This window comes from Phalacrocorax aristotelis, chromosome 3, assembly GCF_949628215.1.
Source record: "Phalacrocorax aristotelis chromosome 3, bGulAri2.1, whole genome shotgun sequence".
Classification (NCBI taxonomy): domain Eukaryota; kingdom Metazoa; phylum Chordata; class Aves; order Suliformes; family Phalacrocoracidae; genus Phalacrocorax; species Phalacrocorax aristotelis.
This window is the reverse complement of record NC_134278.1, coordinates 117,648,454-117,670,531: the sequence shown is the minus strand read 5'-3', so window position 1 is coordinate 117,670,531 and position 22,078 is coordinate 117,648,454. Positions and strand designations below refer to the sequence as shown.

The window sequence follows — 22,078 nt, the reverse complement described above, 5'->3', positions numbered from 1 at the left end:
CCCTGGGAGGTATCAGAAGCAGGCAGTCCTGACAGCATGGAACTCATGGTTCAGCTACCCAAGTATTTGCTCTGGACTCTGCAAACATTTTGCACCAAACTCTGTGCTGGGGCAGCTGTACATTTAGTGGTGTCTGAGGGCTGCTCCCACATCCTCTGCCAGTGCCCTGCCAGCAGACGAGCAGAGCCCGCTCCTTTCTGCAGCTGCCTTGACCTCATCTCTTTTGCCACCTTCTCTGGGCTGGCATCTTTGGTCTCCTTTGCAGCAGGATGTGGCTGGGTTGCCTTGGACTGCCTTTCCTATTCAGGTTCTTTTTTCAGCAAATGAGCCCTGGAAAAAAGCCAAAAAGTCTTGATCAGAAAGAAAATTTCCCAATGACCAGCAATGTTTCTCATGAAAATGTATTTTAGTTAACAAAAAAATAACACAATCTGTAGCTTTGCGTTCCCTTTTGAAGCACAGCACCCAAATCTATAGCTCATATCCCAAACTGGAAACGCGTTTGCATTCAGAAGAGTATTTATAACCACCTCTGCTTCATTTAAATGATCTAGGTTTAAGCAGTTCTTAACCTGACAAGTCTTACATGACTGAACAGGCTTTCTAGCACCCATTAAGTTCATCCTACCTTTGCTTTATCTCCAGAGCTTCAGAGTGTATTAAAAGGTCAGTGGCACATTCAGACATGATCTGTGTCAGTTATCCTTAATGTATCTCATTCTACAGAACATCCCATAGACACAGATATAAAAGGTACTTTCAAGATCAACTTGCATTTGCAAACTGGTTTTCAGCCTGTCACCTTATGAAATAGCTTTGTAAATGTAACACATGTAACACTGTGGCCAACAGTCTCTCAGCTGGCAGCTGGTTTCATATGAAAGAAAGCGCATGACTTCCAAGTGACAGTTTTACATGTGCCAAAATTTCTGGGAAAATTCTGAATGATTTTGTATAGTTTCATGCAGTTCTTTAATGTCCCCACCAGGATGAGTTGGGGATTTCCAGCACCTCCAGGCTTGTACATAAAACCGTGGAAATTTTTACCTCTCCAAAATCTCTTGTTTACAGGGAAGTTTGGATGCGCCGCCTCTGTGTCTCTCGATCTCCCTGCCAGGTTCCTTTAGGGATTCAGAAGGCTTAGTTCTTATTTTTCCCAAATATGTAGTTTACCCCTGAGTCCACAGGGCAAGGGTGAGACATAGAGGAAAGCTGGCAGCAGTGCTGTGTATCCTGGCCCTGGTCACCTTCAGTGAGTCAGAGTTACGAAAGGATAACGGCTCCATGACTCTGGGGGCTATTTTCACAGCTGCCAGCCAGCTGAGAATGATGGGAATCCATCCTGCTCACCTTGGTGGGAGCCCATCTTCCTCACCTATCTCGCAATGCATCTGCAGCACTCCAGCGTTTTGTTCTCCTGGGCTTGGTGGAAGAATTTTTTGTACATGAAGCATACAAAGAAAGAGATGGTGTTTGGAAATGAGGCTAAATGGGAAGGAGAGGCGTGACCAGATGAGGGACAGGAAAGGTTAGAAGTTTAGAGTAGTTGCAGTGGACAACTTGGTACAAATTGAATTGCCTGCAAGGTCAAATAAAGGCATCACACAAATAAGACAAGTCTTTCATCCTGCTTTGGGGACAGTCTTTCTACCAAACTCTCAAAATATGTGGTAATTTGGGACTTAAAGTCTCAGACTTCCATGGTCTACATCTTCTATTCTCAATGGTGAAATCTGTGTGTAGAAAGAAATACATAAGTTAGGCTATAATTAGGTTTGATGTAGAAGCTTATATGGTAATCTCCTAATGCCAAAGTTCAGAACAAGCTTCCTGAGGATGGAAGTAGCTTATACAATATTGAGGTCTTCAGGCTTAGTTTTGTATTAAAAACTAAAGAACAAAAATTACAAGTTCCTGCTCACAGACTCTGTGATAAGCAGTTTCCCTTTTTGATCTTGGGCTCTCAGAAACAGAATCCTGTGATTCATCTCTATGCTGAAACACTGGGTTTTAAAAGCTTCTAATATGCAAAATTAGTAAACTGGTGTCAGCCTGGTCCTGAGACACATTTCTCAAAAATTTCTGCCTTCACCTACACTGTCACTGTATCCAGGACCAGGCTCTGGAGGCCACTTTCTCTGCCACCATGTTTTCTAGCTCTTCAAGGCCCCTTTAGGGCAGTCAGATATTGAGGGATGTAGTTTTGGAAGCGTAGCCATCCCTCATGTTGTCTGTATGTATGACCCATATGCTAGAGAGCCCACTCCTGCCAGTTGACAAGGGCTGCCAACACACACGCCGTAAGGCTTCACAGCTTGACCTACACTATGTCAGGTCTCTCACCAGCACCTCCACCAACAGCATGTTTTCAGAAATGCAGTGCTACCGATAATAGCCTCATTTATAATCCTGGCACTCATGGAAACCCATAGCTCGCTTTCATCCCAAAAGCAGCAGGGAGTCCTGAGATGTTTTCTGTAGTCATTAAAAAATGGAAACAGTATTCACAGGTCCACAGTTTTCAAATAGCCCTCCACAACAGCCATGTCTGATGAGAGACCTCAGCTTGAATGTGCCTGTTGGGTTACAGGTGGGCTGCAGACCAGCATCAGGTGGGAGAGATATAACTGAAACAACCTGTAGCAAAGCCAAAGCAACAACGAAGACTAGCTGGGAAGGTCAGCCTGCCACAGTAACAAGGTGTAAGACTCCATCCTTGCTACAGCCTTTCACTATGAGACCTTGAGGAGCAGGACTCATCTCCAACTCAGGAGGAGACAGGACAGACTTCCAGATCCAAAGGTCTCTCTGGAGATGAGAAGCATCCAGCTTATCAACAGAAGTATTGGTAGACTCTGCTAAAGACTAGACTAGACTAAAAACTAGCCTTTTATGTTCTCTGTGAGGAGCATGAGAAAGCAGAGTGGCCTTAGGACCCCCTCATGCCTCAGACCAGCAGGACACGAATGCCACCTCCAGGAGGAGACCCAGATGTACCTTTTGCACCTGGCTACCACAACAGCTCATGCATATCCTGAGTGTCCAGGTGGCACCTCTATATTCCATGCCCAAAGATGGGGGGAGACTGGGCTCCACCTGCAGGGCATGGGGTAGGGTGGCCACACACAATGTCCTGGGTTGTGGGGTTGGGCATCCTGCCCCTCGGCACCTGACCCTTCATGGCAGCAAAACATTTGGAGGTCCCAGCAAAGCAGCACTAGGAGATGACTGAGGGCCATAAGGCATTTTGGGGTTGTTTTCTGATTCACCTTTTGTAGCAATCTCCTTCCTAGCATGGATTGGTCTTTTCTAAACTAAAGGTATCAGAGAGATATCTGAGAGAGCTGGAGGGAAAGGTTGCCAAGCAGGAATAATGCAGTTAGTCAGGAAGAAATAATGTTTTTTGAAAAGTGCAAAGTATATAAGAGGAAAATGTTAAGTGGCACAAGGAGCATGAGACTATAATTTTTACAGAGAACTATAACAAAATTGAAACTACTTTCTTAACTTCATTTCACTGGTTTCCACCGCAGAAGCAGATTTCAGCTTAGCTTTTCAAAAAGCTTTCTACAGCTTCCCCAGTTCTTCCTGATTTGCTGAAGATACTTTGTGTAAGATGCTTCCTTGACTGAGTTGTCATTACTAGACATTGATGAATTTCACCACTTACTGCCTTATTCCGAACCAGTGCCACGTGCCAGGATAGTTCCAGATTTTTTTCTAAATTACATGTATTTTCTGAATCCTTATCCAACCAGTCCATGGCTTTGGCATGAGGTATCAGTAGTCATAGTGACTGCAGGAGATATTGAATTGGTAAAGGTTTTCTGTGAGATCTATAAATTTACTAGCATGCTTAAGGATCAGTTTTGCCTTCGACCTAGACATATAACTCACTTTTGTAGTAAAGGGACACATGTAGCTTTAATAAGCAGAGAGTAAACATCCTAAAGTTTCTCTAGATTTCTCCTTCTAAATTTCTACCAAAAAAAAAGGAAAAAAGGTGTCAAGTTTTGTCTGAACATGTTACAGAAATTCCAGATACCATCCCCAGCATGATGTGCAGTTTCTTCAGTGCCTTTAACACAAATTTTCCACTTTCAGACCGAATATGTACCTTCGGGGGAATTCTACACACTACAGTAATTCTTAGTTTGCAGGCAGCACAATAACATGGTTAGTCTCTACTGCTGCTCTTTTCATTGTGCAGCCGACCTGAGAAACCACATATCACACTTTTAAACGTCACTTTGATTTGTTAAAACCATTTGTTGGAAATAGAAAATGGTACACTTTCTAAACAGTGAAAGAAATGTGGCCACGAATCTCATGCCACAAAGCTAGCACAGCCCTCGGGCACTGCTGAGTTGCAGGTACTTCCCTTTGGCCTCAGTTTCTTGGGAAAGTGGCAGTGCCAGGGATTGATGATACCTGGCTGGGGTCTGACTGATGTTAAGCAGAAGTAGTTAAATTAGAAAAGGGAAAGAAGTTCTCTGCAACAGTGAGCAAGCTCCAGCACGCAGCAGGAGCATGGGCTCAGGCCTGGGAGTGAAGGGGACAGATACATGAGCAGACAAGGGCTGTGGTGAGGAGGTGGACAGAGGGAGGGACTTGTCTGGATAGGGATTCACAGGCTTGATCTAACAGTGATTCCCAATGAGCCATAAAAGCTGTGTATCAAAATGAAAAAAAAAAAAATCATGCATAATACATTAACAGAAATCAGGAAAGTACAGTGTAATGATCCTCATAGAAATTGTCATCTGGATAGTCCAAATTATATTTTCTCTGTAAGTGGGTGGCAGATTCTAAATGTATCTCTTCCTTTGCTGAAAAGGGCAGGTCAGACCAGTATAATTGATGGTTACCTTGCTGAGCTAGATGAAAACGTATAATCATTGCAGTTTTATTTAGGCCCTAAGAAAAGTCTGGCAAGTTAAATCACACTAGTTCTAAATAAACTACCTTCTTCTGAAAGAGCTCTGTGGAAAGTAGAGGAATCATTTGTCACTGTTACTTCAACCTTATGTTGGTTTAATTTCAGGGCATTGCATGAACACAAAATGAGTAGTGCAGGGCTGCTTGGGTGTTTTTATTCGGCTCTAAAATGCTGGGTATAGCATCTCTTCATTATACCTACCTGAATGGAACTATTTTGGATTAAATTCCTCTTGCGAGTCTGCATATAAGTGTTTCTTAAAGCAGCTCTGAAAAAAAGGACTCCTGTGCCCAAAGTGCACAAGTAGAATTTAGACCTCTGAATCCTCCCATGCTTCACTTCAATAACTTGAGAGTGACCTGACAGGTACCCCATGAAAGGTACTGGCTACCAGCAGTCCCCCTAGTCCTCTTATGAGTCAAAGACCTCATGGAGCAGAGCAGGCACCATTTAAAACATGATGTAGCATCCACAACAATCAAAGCTTTTGTAATACAAAGCAAGTGGTGAGAACCTTTAATCAGGGGTAACTGTACCAGGGCTGTCTGTGGTCTCAAAGAGTTTGAACCCATGTTTCCTTCGTCACCAAAGAGGGCCCCATCGTCAGACTCCAGGGCACAAAAGATTGGGATACCCCCATTCTCCATTATGAAGCAGGACCCCTGTGCAACCAGGAATGCCAAACGTGGAGTCAGAAAGAAAGAAAGCAAGAAGGGGCCTGACTTACTTCTTGCCTGGGAGCAGAGCAGAGCCAGAGTCTCTGGCTTTGCTCCTGGAAGAAACATACATTTCACAGTAGCTCATTACTACATAAGAAGTAGAGTGAGTCCAGGGAGATGGAAGGTCCTAGGACCTTACATCATTTTCCCCATCTGAATGCCCAAACCACAGGGCATCAGCAAGGCCCTGTGGGCATCTTCACAGCGCTTAGGTTCCCAGATGCACAGTGGCCTAGTTTCAGTAGAGAGGCAACAATGTGCCCAGGCATCCTCATTACCTGTGGGGATGGCCCACTCGCTCTCAAAAAATCTCTTCACTTTACAAAGGGCCTGCAAGAGGTGAGGCCTCTGCTCTCTCCAGGGTCATTTTGAACTCCTGGGGCTTCTCCAAGCAGAGGTTATAACCTCTGACAACCTCTGAGCTGTGCATGGGTAGCCAGGGTCTTTCAGGCCAAACGGGAAAGTTTCAATGTTTTGCTTATTAGGGGCAATAAAGCTACACCCATTTTAAGCAGCTCACAGACCTCCCAGTAGGCTAAACAGCCCAACATGCCTGTAGTTACCACACCCTGACACCAGTCTGCTGAACTTCTTTGAGAAACAGGGCCTACAGCTATCTCTGTATAGCAGTATGGTGTAAACCAGCACGTGTTTAAGAAACAGAGCAGTGTCCAAGCCCTCAGCACCCATCTCTGAAAGAAAAGACCTAAAAAGCAAGGAGAAACTGCAGCAGCTGTCCCCTGGCTGTCGAAGGGGTCACTACTGTGGGGGTGGAGGACCACCACTGACTGGGTGTGGGATTCGTATGGCCACAGAAAGCAGCTATGTCTGTAGTTAATGCTTAGGTAGTAAAGGAAATTATCCGAAATGAACAGCCCTGACTGTAATCCTAATGCTAGCTGTGTATGTTAATGCAAAACCTCTTTAAGGCAAAAGCACAAGCTGTCCCCGGGCTCAGAAACTTGTTTAACATATATTCATAAAGTGTATTCATTTTATTAAACACACAAGTGCCTAATGTGTGACATATGGAACTTCTTACAGCTCCTCCATCACAAGGGAAAGACCTGCGGCCATAGAGGCCTGAGTTTCCTTGTTGGCTCTTTCTGAGGCACTGGATAATTAAGCAGAGTGTACCATGGTGCTTTGAAGCTCAGTACCGCCTCCAGGAAGCTTTTTGGGTTCTCAATCCTAGTTCCACCTGTCTCCAGCTATCTGGCCAAGATGTGGGGTTTGCAACCACAGCAGAGGCTCCTCTGAAAGCTGACAAAGACTGAAGAATGCACATGGTACAGGAAACCTTGAGTTTCTTTATTGATACTTCCCACAGCATGAGCAATTCATTTCTTTTATTCTCTTTGATATGGTGAATTATATCATGTCTTATCTTTGCAAATGGTGCTAGTACAGATATTAGCTTTCTCTTGCTTCAGTTATAGCAATCCACTTCCGATGTCCTTCATGTATGAAAGAAAACAGGTGAATGTTTGCTCACCATTTTTATAACAGAAGGTGATGAGTTCTGTGGTGTTTTTTAATTCCTGAGTGCATATATTCTATTTCAGGCTACCCAAAGAGTAAAGGCCAGCACCCCATGCAAACAAGCTCACCCTTGGAAAATAGCACCTTGGATTCTACATTTTGTGACCTGGCCTGGGGTACCTACAGGGCAATCGAAGCCTCTGAAATGAAATACAGTTATCAGCTTGGCTTTTTTGGCTAAGCAGAACTCATCACCTGCCTTTTTAAAATAAACAAAATAAACAGCCACTAGATTATTTTTTTTAGGTACAGGCTTTCAAAGCAACACTGTGCACTGAGGGTACGTCATTTTTCCCTCTGACAAGAAAGATGGTGAAAATAAATGGCATGTGACAAGTGGTAGCCATATTACCTAGTGTACACCAAAATGAACATCTACTGTACGGCCGAGTAAAGTACAACACCCTGGGGACAGAGCATAAGCATGAAAAACAGAAAGGGTTAAATAATTTGTTAAGAAGAGACAAAAGAAAACAAAAAAGTAACCTAAAGCATTTTATTCTAGAAGATGACGATCAGCTCTTGTTTATCCAAACCAGTGTACTCACACCTACACCCAGCCCACTTACTTTTCCCATAAAGGGCGCATACTTAACTCAGCCCACAGGGTTGCTGTTGTTAACTCCATGCTACTTGCTCAGATAAATTTCAAACAAAGTCCGCTTCTGTTTTTTTATGGTGCCATTGTTGCTGTGAAATTACAACTCCTTGAGAAGGGGAACAATAACACACACTATTGTGGTACAAAAAGAATACTCAAATTAATTTCTGCGGCACAGGAGATAACAAGAAATAAACTGCTTACTCCTGCAGAGACAAAGCATGTGGCACCAGCAAGAATTTAGTTTTGCACATGGAATGGACAGCTGTGCCTGACACCAAAAATCAAGGACTTAAAACCTACACTTCCGTCAGAAAGTGTTATGGTTTGCCATAGAGTGAGTGACAATGTACATGGATTTAAACCATGTACTACTGTTAGTAGCATGCAACAACTCTGTCAGCTCTTTATAAAAGCCAAGCTGTTAATAAAAGGTCCGTATAAAAAGATCTCACTTTATATGCAGAAAGAATAGTTTGCTAACTCTGTCTCTTCCCTAACATTCAAGCTTTTTCAAGTATTTGTGGTAGAGAAAAAGTAATCACCATTCTTTCAAACAGAAATTTGATTTTAAAAGATAAAATAGGATCTGCACTGGGAAACACTGAAGGAGGTGCTTCTTACTCCATTTGTACTTGACTTAGCTGGGATTTAAGCACATGTTAATGTACTGCATGTACTTAACTGCTTTGCTGGCATAAGGATAACTTCTGTTATGGCACTCTGAATGATACAGGTGGAAAATGGACTCTGATAAACAAAAATCCATCAGAGTTTAGGAAATTTAGTACTGAATGGTCACTAGTTACCAGTGCTGACTGGGACTGCAAATACTGCATTAATGGAAAACAGATAAGGAGAAATCTCAGTAAAACTCATACTACAGACCAATCCAAAGCAGAAACTTTTGGTTTTGTTTTAATGGGATGTATTAATTTGGTAAATGAACAATAGTTTTGGGTTTAATAGCAAAGTATCATCCTTGATCTAAAGATAAAACATCCGCAAAGCTCCCAGTGGATCTACTTGGACTAAAAAGCCTGTCTTATGCATGGATTGGAGCCCTGCTTTCCCTTTCCATTACAGAGAAACAAAAAACCCCACTGTTTCATTCCAGCTTTTTGCTCCCTTTAACAGTTTGAAGTAGCAAATCCCATGCTAGTGCACAGTATAGCAGATCTCACACAGCTTAAATCGGGTGACTCCCTAGGCCCCAGATACAACGAATGCACACAGACTTCCCACAATGGAAAGCTTGGAGCCTCTAAGCCTGACTGTTAATGGTCAGCACTGTAAATCCTCATGCACTTTCTCCCATGTGACAGCCCAAGGTCTGAAGGTCAGGAACCCCCTTGAGAATGTTACCACCAAAGCTATGTCACAGGATGTGCCTGTATTTTTCCTGGCATTGCCAGTACCTATTGTAGAAATTAATATAGTGGCAAAAATAAGTTTCTTTACTATTATAATTTATTTCCATCAGGATACTAGTATAAACTACACCTGAAAAAGTACAGAGTCCACAACAGGATGCTTTTGTGTGTAGCTATGACAACAAATCTGTTAAGTAAATATAACAGCCTTGTCTAAATGCTTTTATTAACTGTCTTATTGAGAAAATATCTGTTATTGCAGGCTAAGGGGTCTGCTGAGCTCATTTGCCCCAACAGGCTTTACACAGGAACTCCTTTTAGATTTCTTGGCCTTTCTGCAGGAAATTCATATTTTAGGGAAAAAAGCCTACTTTCTGTTGCCTTGGGAAGCAATGCCACCAGCAGACTAGGTAGAGATAGCAAATGCAGCCCTGCCTGGAGCAGTGCCACCCAAGAGGACTGCAATGGCTTCTGGGGTGGCTGGCCTTGGCTTGGGGACAGCAGGGCCTTCCAAAAGCAAGGAGAAGTCTTGCGTATCACCAGTAGTACAGGTGGCTTTACGTTTGTAAGACAGGGAAAGTTAAGTAGTATTGGACTTTCCAATACTACTTTCCACAGCAACCCACCCATAAAACTAGCTTTTACATGGATTCTTTATCATCTCAGACCTTTTCTACTGTAATTAAACTGGGGAAGAAGATGCCTCAGCACCGAGCCAAATACTGTCAGGACAAATTCTCACAGCTCTCTTTGACTTTAAATAAAGATGTCGCTGATGAATTTATTTGCTGCAGATTTTGGGAATGCTCATATTAAGATGCCTTTTCCAAAGCATGTCAGTGCCAGTATAGTCTTTAAGGTGCATGGTGGTTCTGCAAATGACTTGCAACTCTTATTCTACCTCTTCTTTTTCTGGGATTGTCTTCAAGTGAGAACTCATTGCAGGGGACAATTTTTGGATACCTCTGACATGGTGATGGGTTGAGACATGTAAGTGAAGAGTAAAGCATCTGAGCTAAGTTCCTCTGAACTCTCTTCTACAGCATGTTACTATTTCCTTTAGCCGCTTCACAGTGGAAATATACTGCAGTAGATGGTTAAAACGGCTTTTTCTCCCAGGAGATGGGCAAGTTTTTTTCATGGAAATTAACAGTGGCAGCAGAATATTACCACATAACTGCTCTTGCTGCTATGGCTTGTACAGTCTGGGGTCACCCCAACTGCACTGTCCATCATGTTGCAGAAAGACCATGTCAACTCACCATGTCAGCTCACCATGTTGAGCCACTTTCCACACCCCCAGGATTCAGTTTGGCATCTTCTGAGCAACCTCTGTTGCTTTAGCATCCTAGCAGGAGGACTGTTTTAGGAACATCATTAAGGAAAGGCATAGTACTATTAGGAAGTGACACTGTTAGTATGTCCTGGCATTTGAAGTTCTCTGACCATAGCACAGAAGCCAAAATCAGAGGTGCAGATGGTCCATGTAAAAAGGGTTATAAGATACAGGCATTTTACTGGCTGAACTCATTTTAGTCTACCATATCATTTTAGTCATCCTCACTCAAGAAGCATGTGGTTTGCTTGAAAAAGAAGAGCAACTGAAATAAAAAATGAGGAAACACTGTATATAACGACAGATTACAGATTTCTTTTCTCTCTCTCCTGTATCTGTCTCATCAGTCTAAATTTCTTTCTGGGGCAGCTAAAGCCCTGGTTCTGAGTACACAAATTGCTTTATGAGATATGCCACTGCTGTTTTTCCAGGAGGCAGATGTCTTGCTTTTCTTGATCATTTGCAGCTTTAACATTCCATCTATTTTCTTTGTTGATAGCAAGCTAATTTTTATTTTAGGACAAATATTTCCATGAGTAAGCCTGTAATTATTTTCTTTGAAGACCAAGTTTATTTTGATCCTTGAGTACCATACACAAGTATTTTCTCCTTCTAAGACTTTTTACTCTGATATTTGTCAAGCGTCTTGTAGTATTTTAATGAGATTAATAAGTGAGTGCCCAACCCAGGGTTGCCTCAACAGTCACCAAATAACTGCAAAAGCATCATGGTAGGTGATGCCCAGGAGGAGCTGAGAGGTGTTATCTCTGAGAAGTTTGTGTTCTTGTAGCCTGGCCCAGAGCTTCAGGGGTGGCAGGGGTCAGGAACCACATATGCAGACCCAGAGAAAAATGTTGTCCAGATGTTCTGTCAGATACCTTTTAAACTCAGGTGCTCATGCGCATACACGCACATACACACATCCTCAGAAAAGGAAAGAAACCAGGAATTTGGCTCACAAACGACGGCACAATTGCAAGATACTTTACACCACATCCTTCAGGAGTGAACGGACTTATGTTCCCCGAATCTTTATGAGATTACATGGTGCAGTTTCTGTGATTATGTCTTAGAAGAGTAGTGAAAGAGCTTGAATAGCTGTCAGAGCATGTCCGTACCCATCACACCCTCTCCTGCCACTGACTTCAGAAATAAGTATGTGGAATGAAGTCTTGGTTTCCTGAGGTAAAAGGCAAATCTTGGACAGAAGTAAAAAATTAGTCCATGGGAGTGCCACAGCCTGAACACCATTTCCTCTGGGGACATCAGCTGCTCTACAAAGCATGAGAAGAGGATGCAGCATGTGAGGACTGTGAAAGGTTGAAGAAGAGTGCATGGCCCCTCTTCTCTCCCCCATTCCAGTGTCATCTGAATGCAGCCTGATGTACTCTTCTTTTCCTTTTCAGTGCTTCTTAGTGACACATCCAGATTTTGTTTTACTCGCCATGAAGGCCATAGTCATTGCAACCTTCTTTGGTAAGTCCAGTTGATGTGATGCAATTAGTAGCTCGTGGGTTTGTGTCCTCCTGTCCTGGCTGACCAGTGGCTGCTGGCTTCTCTTCTGTCTGGAATCCATGGCTGATAAAGCTCTCAATGGCTGGTGGAGTAAGCCTTGGCACAGCTTTTCAGAAATGAGCTACCCAAAATTCTTGACTTTGGCATAGAAACAATATTAATTACCAGCAGATATCTCTAAGTACATGACCAGCTGCATGCAGTCTGTACCAGATGGCACAACTGGACCTGAAAAATGCCTGTAATGTAAAGATTCCCTCCAAAGAAAAATCAGCTGTCTCTTACATGGGAGCATCCCTTCCCAATTTTCTTCTGTGTTCTTGCTCTTTCCATGAACATGAAGGTGCCAAAGAAAAAGCTATAAATGTGTCTTATTTTCTTTCCCCGGAAGTCAGACAGGATCTTGCTTTCTGTAGAGGCTCCAGATTTTTCAGTTCATCTTGCATGAACACTTTGGTTGAACTAGCACAATTTCTTAGCACACTTTACCTACATGTCTCCCTTTGATGGCGATCCAGCCACCACATAGCCTAATGGTGCTGTAGTGCCGGATAACTTTGATTGTGGTATTCCCAGGCTGGGATCCTCAAGTCTGGCAGAATAGCCATGCTTAGTTCAAGTTCATAGCTACCTATGTAGTTCTTCTGCCTTTACTAAGAGACCAAATCACTTTCTCCACATTAAATTATGCCCTAACACTGCATGTAGTCGGGGCTTTGCACTTTATTTTCCACTGGTTTGCTTATTTTTTCCTAACTACAGTTTTGCCTTGATTACACAACTGCACCAGTGACAAAAGGCCCCAGTACCCATCTATACACTGTCACTTCAGGCACCATGAGACTGATTTTTCTTTAGCGTGAGTTCTAGGAATGATTAAGTCTACAAACTCTCTGCAACCAGTCTACAGGGGGAAGAGCAACAAAGAAAGAAATAAGACTGCTGTTGCATATTTCAGCAAGAGTAACTTAATAAATGATGAGAGGCTCAGCCAACGCTCCATAGTTTCAATTCCCTCTGAAAGCTCAGAGAAAGGAAAGGTGAATAGGAAAGTCAAGGTATTTGTAATGAAGTTATTAATTACCCATAATATAGTGCTTATAAAATAAGCACAGAAAATGAAGAGGGTTTGTATGTCATGCACTTAGCAAGTAACCTAACAAGGTAAGCTACATGCATGTATTGTGAGGTATGTTTTAACATAACAGTGTTGTCTCCTTTACTACTACACTTTTCAAACCATGATTCTACTTACTGAAGAAAATCAGTGCCCTTACGGGACAGCATACTGGGTCATGCCACACTAAAACCTCATATGGTTTGTAATGCTGCCCAGTATCCCGTACCCACTACCACCGGTGAGAGAGATGCCACAACGCACAATTATGGGATAACTTCCCCACCGAGCTATTAAGAAGGATCTTTCTCTCCCTAACTTCCCAGTTGCTTCCTGTACACAACAAATAGTTTCACTGACACCTCTATCACACCAATTGCAAAAAGTTTCCACTGCTTGTGGAAATACTGGGTCTTTTTGTGGTTTTCTGGACCACATGGACTCAATGTCATCTTTTGATAGTGAGTTCCACAGATGAATGTGTGAGCTGAACTGATCTTTAATCCCCTTCAAAAACCTGCCCCGGGGTAGATGCCATCTTCACTGCCAAGTTAACCAGCAGGTAGAAACCTAGCTGTGGCTGAGAATATTCCCATTTCATTTTTTCAACTAGTTGATTGAAATTTTGGAAATCTTATGCACAGGAGCTTGTGGTGACTGATGTTGACAGTCCTCCTTTTTCCTGATCTATGTTTTCTTTGTTTTAGGTGTGTTTCTTATATGTACATATGCAGCTAAAGAAGCCACAAAGAAGATGAAAAAGGCTAAGCTATGTAAGTGGTTCCAGCAGTACTCTTGGCTGTTTTACAGCACGCATGTCTGATGCATAAAAAAGTGTAAAGTGAGGTTATATTCTGGTAACTCTTCAAAATTGTCTGCAGGGTCAATGGGAGCATGTGTTAACTAACAGATTCTTCAACTGAAATCAAATCACTAAGTAAAGTGCTACTGAACATATGTAAAGGGAAAATTGTGTACTTCGCTACTAAAATGTGTCTTCATAGGTCATTAGGTATCACACAAAGATCTAAGCAAGCACTAAGGTTTTCACAGAGAGACAAATATGTGAAATGGACCTGCTGTAACACAAAACATATGTAGCTGATTAGCATGAGACAAGTGGTGCACGTCCTATGCACTAGATGTATAACTGTCAGCTATACTGCTGTAAAAGCATTTCTGTCCACAGGTTATTTTGCTCATTTACTTGACAAATTAGCCTGCTGCGAGGTTGTGAATGCACACTTAAATCCCTTGTTCAAAGTAAATTGTACCCAGCAAATAGTTTTAAAAATTAACAAGATAATGGGCTGCAGCCTGGCGTTATAGATGGCATGGAGCTACATGAGCACATCGGGAGGCTTGGGAAGCATCTGCCTTGTGTGTGCACAGTCCTTGCTGGTCCTGACACAGCCACCTCTTCCCCTATTCCCTCCTTCCCACATGTTAACCACAGCCTGGGTGACTACAAGTCTTTCTCTCCCCAGAAAAGTGTCATAATGGCTACTTCCTTCACAGAAACAAACACTGGTCAGAAATATCCTCAGGCTTCATTATACCATCCTTAGTTACAGCCACATCCCTCAGAATTGGGGTTATTATGTGTTATATTGTAGATGCAGAACACATAGACATGTCTTGTATCCTGAAACCATTGATATGAAGGCATAAGAGGAGGGCATCCCTGTCACTCAGTTACTCGTTTCATTACAAGATCACTCAGCTATAAAAATATTCAATCTGACTTTACCAAGATCTTGCACTCACAGACGTACCTCAGATCGATTGCGATGTCAAGGCGGGGAAGATAATCAATCCAGAATTCATTGCAAAATGCCCTCCTGGATGTCAAGATGTAAAATACCGTGTTTATGGCACAGACATTTATGCTTCCTTTTCCAGTGTGTGCAATGCTGCAATTCACAGGTGAGTGAGTTTAAACGAGCAAGGCACTCAGACAAAACCATCATTTCAGTGTAGGGAGCACTCAGCTTTTCAAACCCTTTGAAGTCCCATTGCCTTATAGGCTTGATTGCAGGCTGCTGTTCTAGTAGAAAACCTGCAAGAAAGTCCATGTGTGATGCAATGGATCCAAGCTTATAAAGTGCTGTCAATCCTGTATTCCTATTGAAGTCAGTCATGTTTGAAGACATTTCTCAGCCTTTTGAGAAGTATCTTGAGATCTGCAGAGCTCTCATTCATGCATAGCAAATTACTATTGTACTAGTATTATTCAAGTGGAAGACAGGGATTGAGCTGCTGCTACTATTAGTAGCTTCAGAAAAAAATAGGCGTATCACCACGGATGAATACATATAACTGTCATACTTCTGGGATTGACTTTGGTTCTCCAGATATGAATTTAACTGTCCTTGACATCAAAGGCTGAGTAATGTGCTTTCCTGATGCAGAAAAGGACACTGGGCAAGAAAATATATAACACATATCTTACAGCACAAATTTTGCTAAGTTTTATTAGCCGTGCAAAAATGTGCATACGATTTTAATGGAGAATAGCTTCAAAACCAAAACACACCAGAACTGTAGGAAGGATACATTCAGGTGAAAATGCAGTAAGAACTTATAAAGCCTTATTGACAACTTGACCTCATTTGGAATTATTTGAGCTATTGCAGTGGTTCCAGTTCTGTGAAATAGCTGGGATCTTGAGTAAAGTTGAAAAGTTAAGGCTTTGGAACTTTATACCTTACCTCTGCTCTGCCCAGCGCACAAGCTGACGTGCCTGCGTGCATAGGGCTGCCACCTCCTGGAGGCAGCTCTGTCTGCTCAGCCCCTTGCTGGGAAGATGACTGCCAGGTGACTGGCTTTCAGACAACAAATTCTTCCTTCAGATACTAGTGCACAGCGGAAATCGCTTGCCTCTGCATGCAGAGGTTGTCCCAAAGAGGCGTTACACAATTCTGATAGAGACTGCAATTTTCCCCACAGTTCAAATGCTGGCTGCCTGTATTGCTGCAGCAAGGGTTTCAGTTTTCCTTGTTTGCCAGCTGGGTTTAGCTTTGTTAGCTTATATATTGCATTTCCACAGACAGTGAATTTCCTTTCCTTACAGTTATTTTACCAGCAGCTTCTTGCAGCCATCAGAGAAATCTACAGCTCTAACATATTCTTCACCATTGTTTGCTGCTCATTACTTATTTTCCTGCACGGCATCACTATTGCCAGTCCTACCACCCCTCTAGAGTCGCAGTCGCTTCCTGATTTGCCTGCTTTCCTATTGATGGTTAGGCTGCATACAGCGAAGGTCTTCTGTTTGTCTTGAGATACATGTCATATGTCAAAAACCATTTAATGTGCACCGCAGGCAGAGCCTGCCAGGTTTTCTACAGCTTGCAGCAATATTGCATTTAGTTTACTCCAGATTGAGGTCAGAATCAGGCTTAGTTTTTTGCAGATAGCATATACTGGAATTCAAATAAAGCATTAATTTTTTACAAAAGAAGTAGTCAAGTGAGTGGGAGGTTTGCCCCAAATTTGTATTTCTGTCACATGGTTGGCCCAAAACCTCCTCTGAGTACCTCTGCTGGTATCGTCAGTCATTTAATGAAGGTTGCAGGAATTTTGATGAAAGCAGTAGCTTGTTCTTGTGTACCACTGGGTCGACCTTGAACACAGGACCAGTAGATCAGTAGGAAGAGCAAACAAATCCCAATGCACTTTTTAACAAACTATTCTTCTCTATGTGGCAGAAGCATGAATATTTGTTAGCAGCAGACTTAGCAGTAGCATCATAGCTCCACTACAGCCCCGGGTTTAAAGGTAGAAGTGACCACTTCATACCTCTTGCATTGTTGAACAGTTTCTAAGTTTTGGGGGGGGGAATTCCACCTTCAGACACCATGCTTTTCCCTTGCAGTGGTGTAATCGACAACGCAGGCGGGAAGATTCTTGTCCAGAAAGTCGCTGGCCACTCCGGTTACCGCGGGAGCTTCTCCAATGGGGTCCGGTCCCTGTCACTGCCACGCTGGAGGGAGTCCTTCCTTGTGTCAGGTACCACAGTGGAGCGCCAAAGCCACCTGCCCTCCCTGGCTGCTCCCTGCTGCCCAGCCAGCCAAGCAGCAATGGGCGGATGGGGAAACAGCTTTTTCATTTTAAAGACCTGTTTAGTCATCGCAGGCCCACATCACCTAGCTCTAGCAAGAATAATGCACTTGAGACAGTTTTTATTCTGGGCTTCTTACATAGCCCACAGAGACATACACCCCACCAGTAGTGCTCTCGGTCCAGCCCAGAGTGATTCTGAGCCCACTGCGGGAGGTGACAGGTGGTCTGGGTTGACTCTCTGAGAGCACCTTAACTCTTGCTATTGATGCATAAAATCCGAGCCTTGACACTGAGGGGAAGGTCTTCCTATTGCACTTGCTCTCCCACCCTGGTAAGTAGTGCTGCTAAGGGACCTAAAGGGCCTTTTGGCCTTCTGAAGCATCCTCAGCCTGCACCTGAGTTAGCATCTTCTGAAGAAACTTCTGACTTCTCTCAACCCATCTCAAGACACATATAGCCATATGGTATTCATGCAAATCCTATATTAAGCAATTCTATTGGTGCATCCTAAGTATGTTATGATTTCTCCCCACCTCTGTTAGCAGTTTTGATATCTACTCAGTGCAGGGAAAGCCATCCTAAGTTAACGCTCATTCCTTTTTTCTCCCCATAGTACATGCAGCAGCTCACTTGGTTCACTGACAAAATTCACAGATTTTTTTTTAAATTAGATCCCCTTTACACCAGCTTCAGGTTGTCTTAAGCCTACTTACACTCATTCCACCTCTGTGAAAGGAGGGTCTAATTTACATTGCTTTACATACAATTTCTATATCTAACTTCTTGCTGCATCCATACAGTGGGTCAGTTCTTGCTGGTCTGTACTTTTGGAGGTTTAGGATAGGTATGACCAATTGATGTTAGTTAACTGTATCATTCCTGGAAAAATCAACAGCTCAAGCAACTGAACAGCCACTAAAAATGTGAAAATTTGTGGACAGCAAAGAAGGTCTCAGAAACTAACCAAAACAAATGGTCACCTGGAGTTTACATTAATATATTCGGATCCACTTTTTACAGTATTTTGCCACGGGTACACCACATTATGCGAGTGATTTATTTTGGACGAGTAGGAATCTCCTGGAATAGCTGAATTGCTACGTGTTGCTGTTTTTCCCCCAACAAACAGCGCATTGTAATTCTGGTACATAAATGGGAAATAAGATGGTTTTTTTACCTCAGCAACCTCTCAGTTGTTATCCCATAAAACTGTAGGGATTTTTGATTTATAGTAACAAATCTTTATTCTTGATAAATAATCACTATAAAAGAAGATACAAGAGAAAGTTACAAGCACATGTAAGAGGGGATGATGAGAAATCTGGGTGTGTGTAAGCATGATGAGGTTTGTCCCTCATGCACTTAATTCTATGCATGCCGAGTGCTATCACTGATGTCAGTGGAACTACTTAGTTTATAAACTACCTCAAGTGTAAATCTAACATATTTCATATATAAATGGGAAGAAAACTCTCACTATAACTACTGATAATGTGGGTATTTTAGGATTTTAGAGAGAAATTTAAAACACTAAAACCACTAGAAGGCTACGCTATTCATCTCAGCGGCCTGAGGCTGAACACAGACAGACCACATTCTCAAAAAGATCCGAGTTGGGTTGTTTTTACAATTATGAGTCATAAAAAGACAGAGCTGCATAAAGCATCCCCCAATAAAAAATACAAAGTCAGCTAAAGCATTAATTTCAGGACAGCTTTAGACCTTGAACTGAATCCCCTATTCTCTAGCTGAATTCCCTTTCAGCAGACCAGACCTGTATGTGCTACGGTACCCTGGAAATGTGCCAACAGTTTGTTTCTAGTTAGGATATTGTCACCAAGATTTTGTGATGTTTAAATTGTGAATGAGCATCCGCACAAAAGAGCATAGAAGAGGAATCCTCGGGGGACCCAGACGATGAAGTGGCATGATTTAGGGGCAGAGGGGGATGAGGTCTGTCCTCTGGGATTAAAGCAGCCAGCACACCAGGAGGTATGCAAATGCACTGGTATTCACTTTCAAGCACTGAAATGCCTTGGCACTCAGCTGAATGACTCCATTCAGTTTAGTGGGAGTTTTACAGCTAATGGGTTAAGAAAATAGTCCTAAACCTCTGGGTTTGCTAGTCACAAATAAGCGTGAGAGGGTTTTCAGCCCAAAGGTAAACCCGTCTTTAAGTATGTTAAGCAAACCCTGACCTAGATGCAATGTTTTCCAGAGAGTGGAAAAAGACATATTACTATTGTTCCAGAGAGCAGGGGCACATTCAGTCAGGCCTCAGCCCTACCTCTTGGTCACATATGGGGTCCAAGTTGCTGTTGATCAAAAACCCCAGAGTCCAGGAGCAGCCAGCCCCATGCCAGCTAGTTTATTTGCACAACAGTGGGCTTCAGGTTTGCGTTAGGTATCAGATTAGCACAGAAGTGTTCTAAATTAAAATCAGATTATTACGCTATTGCTGCATCTGTCTAACAGCCACTCGTACCTGACAACTCTGCCTCTGTTGGGAATAAAGAAACCCATCTAGAAATCATCTGCAATCCTATAACCATTCCATCTGTCTGCCAAATAGCTCCCTAGTCCTGTTTGGCTCCTGATCGTGGTTTTGGCTAGGCAGGAAGTGGAAGGGAAGGCCTGCTGCCCTTCGCTTAGGCCAGCTTCTGTGAGAGACCTGAGGGCAAGGAGGAAGCTCTTTCCACTCATTCTTGCATGCTAACTTGCCAGCTCTGATGTTTGGCAGGTCTATGTTGACTTCAGTGGAGCTGCTCTTGGTTTATGCCACTGTAAATGAGAAATGGATTAGATTCATTAATATATTCATCAATGACCTGGACAATGGGATAGAGCATAACCTCAGCAAGTTCGTTCATGATACCAAGCTGGGAGGAGTGACTGATACACCAGAAGGCTGTGCTGTCAGCCAACAAGACCTGGACAGGCTGGAGAGCTGGGCCGACGGGAACCTCATGAAATTCAACAAGAGCAAGTCCAAGGTCCTGCGCCTGGGGAGGAACAACCCCATGTACCAGTACAGGCTGGGGGCTGAACTACTGGAAAGCAGCTCTGTTGAGAAGGACCTGGGAGTGCTGGCGGACAACAAGCTGACCGTGAGCCAACAATGTGCCCTTGTGGCCAAGAAGGCCAATGGTATCCTGGGATGCAGTAAAAGGAGTGTGGCCAGCAGATCGAGAGAGGTTATCCTCCCCCTCTGCTCTGCCCTAGTGAGACCATATTTGGAGTACTGTGTCCAGTTCTGGGTGCCCCAGTTTAGGAAGGACAGGGAACTGCTTGAGCAAGTCCAGCAGAGAGCTATGAAGATGGTCAGGGGACTGGAGCATCTCCCTTATGAGGAAAGGCTGAGGGGCTTGGGTTTGTTCAGCCTGGACAAGAGAAGACTGAGGGGGGGATTTCATCAATACCTATAAATATCAAAAGGTTGGGACTGGACTCTTTTCATTAGTGCCCAATGACAGGACAAGGGGCAATGGGCACAAGTTGGAACACAGGAAGTTCCATGTAAACATGAGAAGAAACATCTTTCCTGTGCGGGTGCCAGAGCAGTGGCACAGGCTGCCCAGGGAGGCTGTGGAGTCCCTTCCCTGGAGACATTCAAAACCCACCTGGATGTGTTCCTGTGCCCCCTGCTCTGGGTGTGCCTGCCCAAGCAGTGGGGTTGGACAAGGTGATCTCCGGAGGTCCCTTGCAACCCCTACCATTCTGTGATTCTGTGAGATCCTTACATCATTACTCCATTAGTATCTCAAACTAACATCTTCATCTAGGGTTTTTTAATAACATCTGAAATTTCAGAGAAGAGTAAATCAAAGAAGAAACATGAAAAGGGACAAAGGACAGTGCCACTTCAGCTCCATGGCCATCCCTGCACACAGAGGACCAGCTCCTCTGGCATATACTTTTCTTTGTGTGCCATCACAGAGGAAATAGCCCCCAGTTCCCAAGAGTGGCTCAGTCTGTAGCAGCTAATTCTGTTCAGTGCTGTTGGTCTCGGGATTAATCACCCAGGACAACTGGCACGCTTACAGTGCCGTATGCACCTTCTTAAAAAAAATCCACAGAAAGAACAAAGGAAAGCAAACCTAGCATCACCATTATGACTCAGGTTTTGCAGGAGGTAGGTCCCACCTGAGGTGGTCCAGACACACATGACATAGCACAGCATCTTGTGGAGGCAGTCACCATGGTCCAGAAGCCCACCAACTCCTAGAGAGCAGAGCATCTCTCCATCACTGGGCTTCCCTGCAACACTTTTCGTTCAGTGATATATGGGAATATAAAAACTGCCTCAAGAGATGGAATTGCATGGCAACATGTACCAATAGAGATGGCATGTGATGCAGCACTAAAATGATTTATGGTTCAAAGCTTAACTGGGAAACATACTTCATTGTTTTAAGACAGGACCCTCATTTTAGATCTAAATATAGATACCATATGTTCCCACACAAAAGCATAGCCTTCTCTCACTGTTATTACTGCACAAGACTGCTGCCAGAAATGGCATGTTGCAAAAGTGAGGTCAGATATGAGTGCCATGTGCGTGACGAAATGAATCCCACATCAAACATGCTTTCTAACTCAACTGCATAGTGGGGTACTGGAAAAGGCTGCCTGGGGAGGCTGTGGGTTTAAGTACAGGTTATACAGATGTCCTTCAGGAATAGTGCCCTTCTGCTGAACACCATTCGAGCAAAGGAATGAACTAACTGACTTTTTCAAATCCTTCCCAGGACTGCATTTTCATGCTTTCTAACTCTGATTTTTGTTTTTATTGCTGTAGTTTTTCTTTGTTTGGGGGTTGATTTTTTTGTTTTTTATGATGTTGGATTTAGGAATTTTTATGTTTAGTGGCA

General features: G+C 43.2%; 1 protein-coding gene across 2 annotated transcripts in view; it reads left to right on the top strand.

Annotated features, from left to right (window-relative positions):
• VIT (vitrin) overlaps nt 1-22,078 on the top strand; it is a 57,327-nt gene that overhangs the window by 3,848 nt on the left and 31,401 nt on the right. For both annotated transcript variants that reach the window (XM_075089285.1, XM_075089284.1), the window contains exons 2-5: nt 11,917-11,986; nt 13,850-13,915; nt 14,912-15,068; nt 17,020-17,153. In XM_075089285.1, coding sequence (XP_074945386.1) covers nt 11,956-11,986; nt 13,850-13,915; nt 14,912-15,068; nt 17,020-17,153 — 388 coding nt within the window. In that variant the 5' untranslated portion in view covers nt 11,917-11,955. The remainder of the gene's footprint in view (nt 1-11,916; nt 11,987-13,849; nt 13,916-14,911; nt 15,069-17,019; nt 17,154-22,078) is intronic.